Source organism: Penaeus japonicus, unplaced genomic scaffold (assembly GCF_977035675.1).
Source record: "Penaeus japonicus unplaced genomic scaffold, GWHDUDI00000001_assembly GWHDUDI00000041, whole genome shotgun sequence".
Taxonomy (NCBI): Eukaryota; Metazoa; Arthropoda; class Malacostraca; order Decapoda; family Penaeidae; genus Penaeus; species Penaeus japonicus.
Genome location: NW_028234443.1, coordinates 10,463,145 through 10,465,644, shown reverse-complemented (window position 1 = coordinate 10,465,644; position 2,500 = coordinate 10,463,145). Strand labels below are relative to the sequence as shown.

Here is a 2,500-nt window from a genome sequence, read left to right as displayed (position 1 = left end):
CGTTTGAATGCTGTAAGTGTGTTAAAGTGATGTGGTTGCTGGCAAAGGAAATATGAGTTCTGGGGTTTGATGTGCATGGGGGGGTCAGAGGGGGTCAGGAGGGTAGAATGACTGGTTATTCTGTGGTTGAGTTTGGTGGAGACATGTTTAGTTCTGTTGTGCTTGCGTGTTGCCCCATGTTTATTTGGTTATTTGTCCTTTTTTGTGTAAGTGTGGCTGTAAACAATGGAGGGGAACAATTCCGAAGACAGTAGAGTAATGTTTCCTATCTCGTCCATTGGTACACAACGCAAAACACACAAAGTCTACGGTACAATTGTTCCCTCTTTGGAAGAAGAAGAAAAAAAGACTCGCCACATCGACGAACGAATATCTCGGAGTGTGAGAACTAAAGATCACATTAAAGGGAATGCACCAGCGCCGCAGCCCACAGCAGAGCATGAAAACACGGCACAGCGCGCGTTCTCCATTTCCCTTGAACTTGTACCAACAAGAGCCAATGTTTATGCAAAAAGCCACGTGGGTACATACCTATGTTAACGATAGCGTGGTTGGTGAGCTCCCAGCACGAGTGAAGGCGAAGGATTGATAGCGTGGACGTCTGTCGTGGGCTGAAGAAGGCGAGGGCGGCGTCCGTGACATGGTAAGCCTGGAGGTTAAGCTCATAGAGCGAGGGCAGGAGCTGAGCGATCGCGCCCACAGCCTCGTCAGCCACGTTGATGCAATCCGCGACGGACAGGGAAACGATGCGAGGGTTGAGACACGCCCACAGGCCAGCCTCCGTCACGTCGTTGCAGCCCTGGAGCTCCAGCTGATAGACGCCGTTGAGGTGGTCGAGCAGCGTCTCCAGGCCCTTGTCCGACACGTTGGAGCAGCGCAGCGCCACGGAGCGCAGCGCCTTCGTGTGGTTGACGGCGTAGTTGGCCACGAGGTCCATCAGGTCCTCGTCGTTCGCGCACATCAGCACTAAGGAGTCAAAGCCTCGCTTCTGCACCGACACGTAGAAGCGGCGCCGCATGTCGGTGGTCAGCTCGACGTTGGCGTGACGCATCTCGCGGCAGTTGAGGACGGGGCGGATGCCGTGCCAGAACTTGGGCTGGTAGAGGACGGCCCGCCACCTCAGGCACACCTGCGCCAGGACCGTCCTTTCGATGGGAGAGAAGTACGAGAAGAAGCGGGCCAGGAACGTCTCGTCTCTGATGAGCTCGTCCCACGTGAGGAAGCGGTGCCCCCGCAGGAGGTGCGCTGGCGACCTGGCTGCGCGAAGGGGGCGCGGGGAGCCCTGGTGGCCGTTGAAGGGCACCAGGGGGTTGCCCGAGGGCCCCGCCGGCACGCCGTTCCGGACCTTCCCCAGCAGGAACCGACTCGGCTTCTCGGGTGGAATCGGTTTGTCCATCTTTGTCTTGCCATTGACCAGTCCACTGCTGGCCACGCTGTTCCCGCACAGCACGTTGGCCACCTTCTCCATGACCCCCCCTCGCCGAACGGAGCCCATCCTGCTGCCCTCAGCGCCTCCGCCGCCGCTGCTGCCGCCTCCTCCACTTGCCCCTGTGGCGTCGCGGATTTCCTTGTCCTTGCCACGGGAGCGGAGTCCTAGGCCCGTGATACACTTGGACAACTCCACGCCCGCGCGCTCCACCACCTCCTGAGCTGTAAGGGACATGGGCGGGTCTACTGCCGCCCGAACACACACTCCCGCGCCCACAAAACACTAGCACTCGTGGAACCTTGCGCCCATGATCTCCGAGCCGAGTCGCGCACTCCCGCCGCCGTGGGCCCCTGTGGCACTTACATCGAGCACTCGCCCCTCGCGCTGCACCATCGCTGAGTCCCTCGCGCCGTGGCAGCCTTCAGCAGCGCCTGCCTTCCGGCTCCATCGTGGCAGCCGCCGAGAGATCCGGACACGACACCCCGAGTCCCGCTCCCAGTGCCAGTGCCAGTGCCAGGTAGCAGAGCCACACGCAGCCAAGCAGTACTTCCAGAGCCTGGATCCGCTGGCCAGCAACGCCCTCCCGGCCCGGACTTCCTCCCCGCCGTTCACCACCCGCGGGTCGGCATTCCTTTCCTCGGGTCACGGGATCGCACACACGGGAATCCGCGGACACACAAACCACACAAGAATCGCCAGCCGCTGCGGACGACGACTGAGTTACGGAGACGCAAAGGCGCGCGTGCGACCCCTATCGCTGTCGGCGGTGAACTGTCACGGGCGGGCGGCTGGCAGGGGACGGTGAGTGTGTTGTGGTAGCGGCACGCGTCACCCCGCCACGCACCCGCCACCGCCACGCACCGCGGACGGGAGGGAGGGGGGCCAGGGAGGAGGGTAGGGGGGGTGAGGAGTAGGCCTACCCTCGGGCCTACCTATCATAACAATGCTTAAAGCAGTGCCGATCGCGCCACGGAGCCGCGAGCGCGAAAAGCCAAAACAAATCAACCCCAAACAAAGCTGCGGCGCCGACCGTGCCACACCAGATCGCAAGTTTCATTCCAATTTTATTCC

At 61.1% G+C, this 2,500-nt stretch overlaps 1 protein-coding gene across 1 annotated transcript in view; it reads right to left on the bottom strand.

Annotated features, from left to right (window-relative positions):
* LOC122254216 (F-box/LRR-repeat protein 16) overlaps positions 1 to 2,214 on the bottom strand; it is a 145,998-nt gene extending 143,784 nt beyond the window's left edge. The window contains exon 1 of the mRNA XM_086534572.1: positions 532 to 2,214. Coding sequence (XP_086390698.1) covers positions 532 to 1,663 — 1,132 coding nt within the window. The 5' untranslated portion in view covers positions 1,664 to 2,214. The remainder of the gene's footprint in view (positions 1 to 531) is intronic.
* Positions 2,215 to 2,500: the final 286 nt, after the last annotated feature.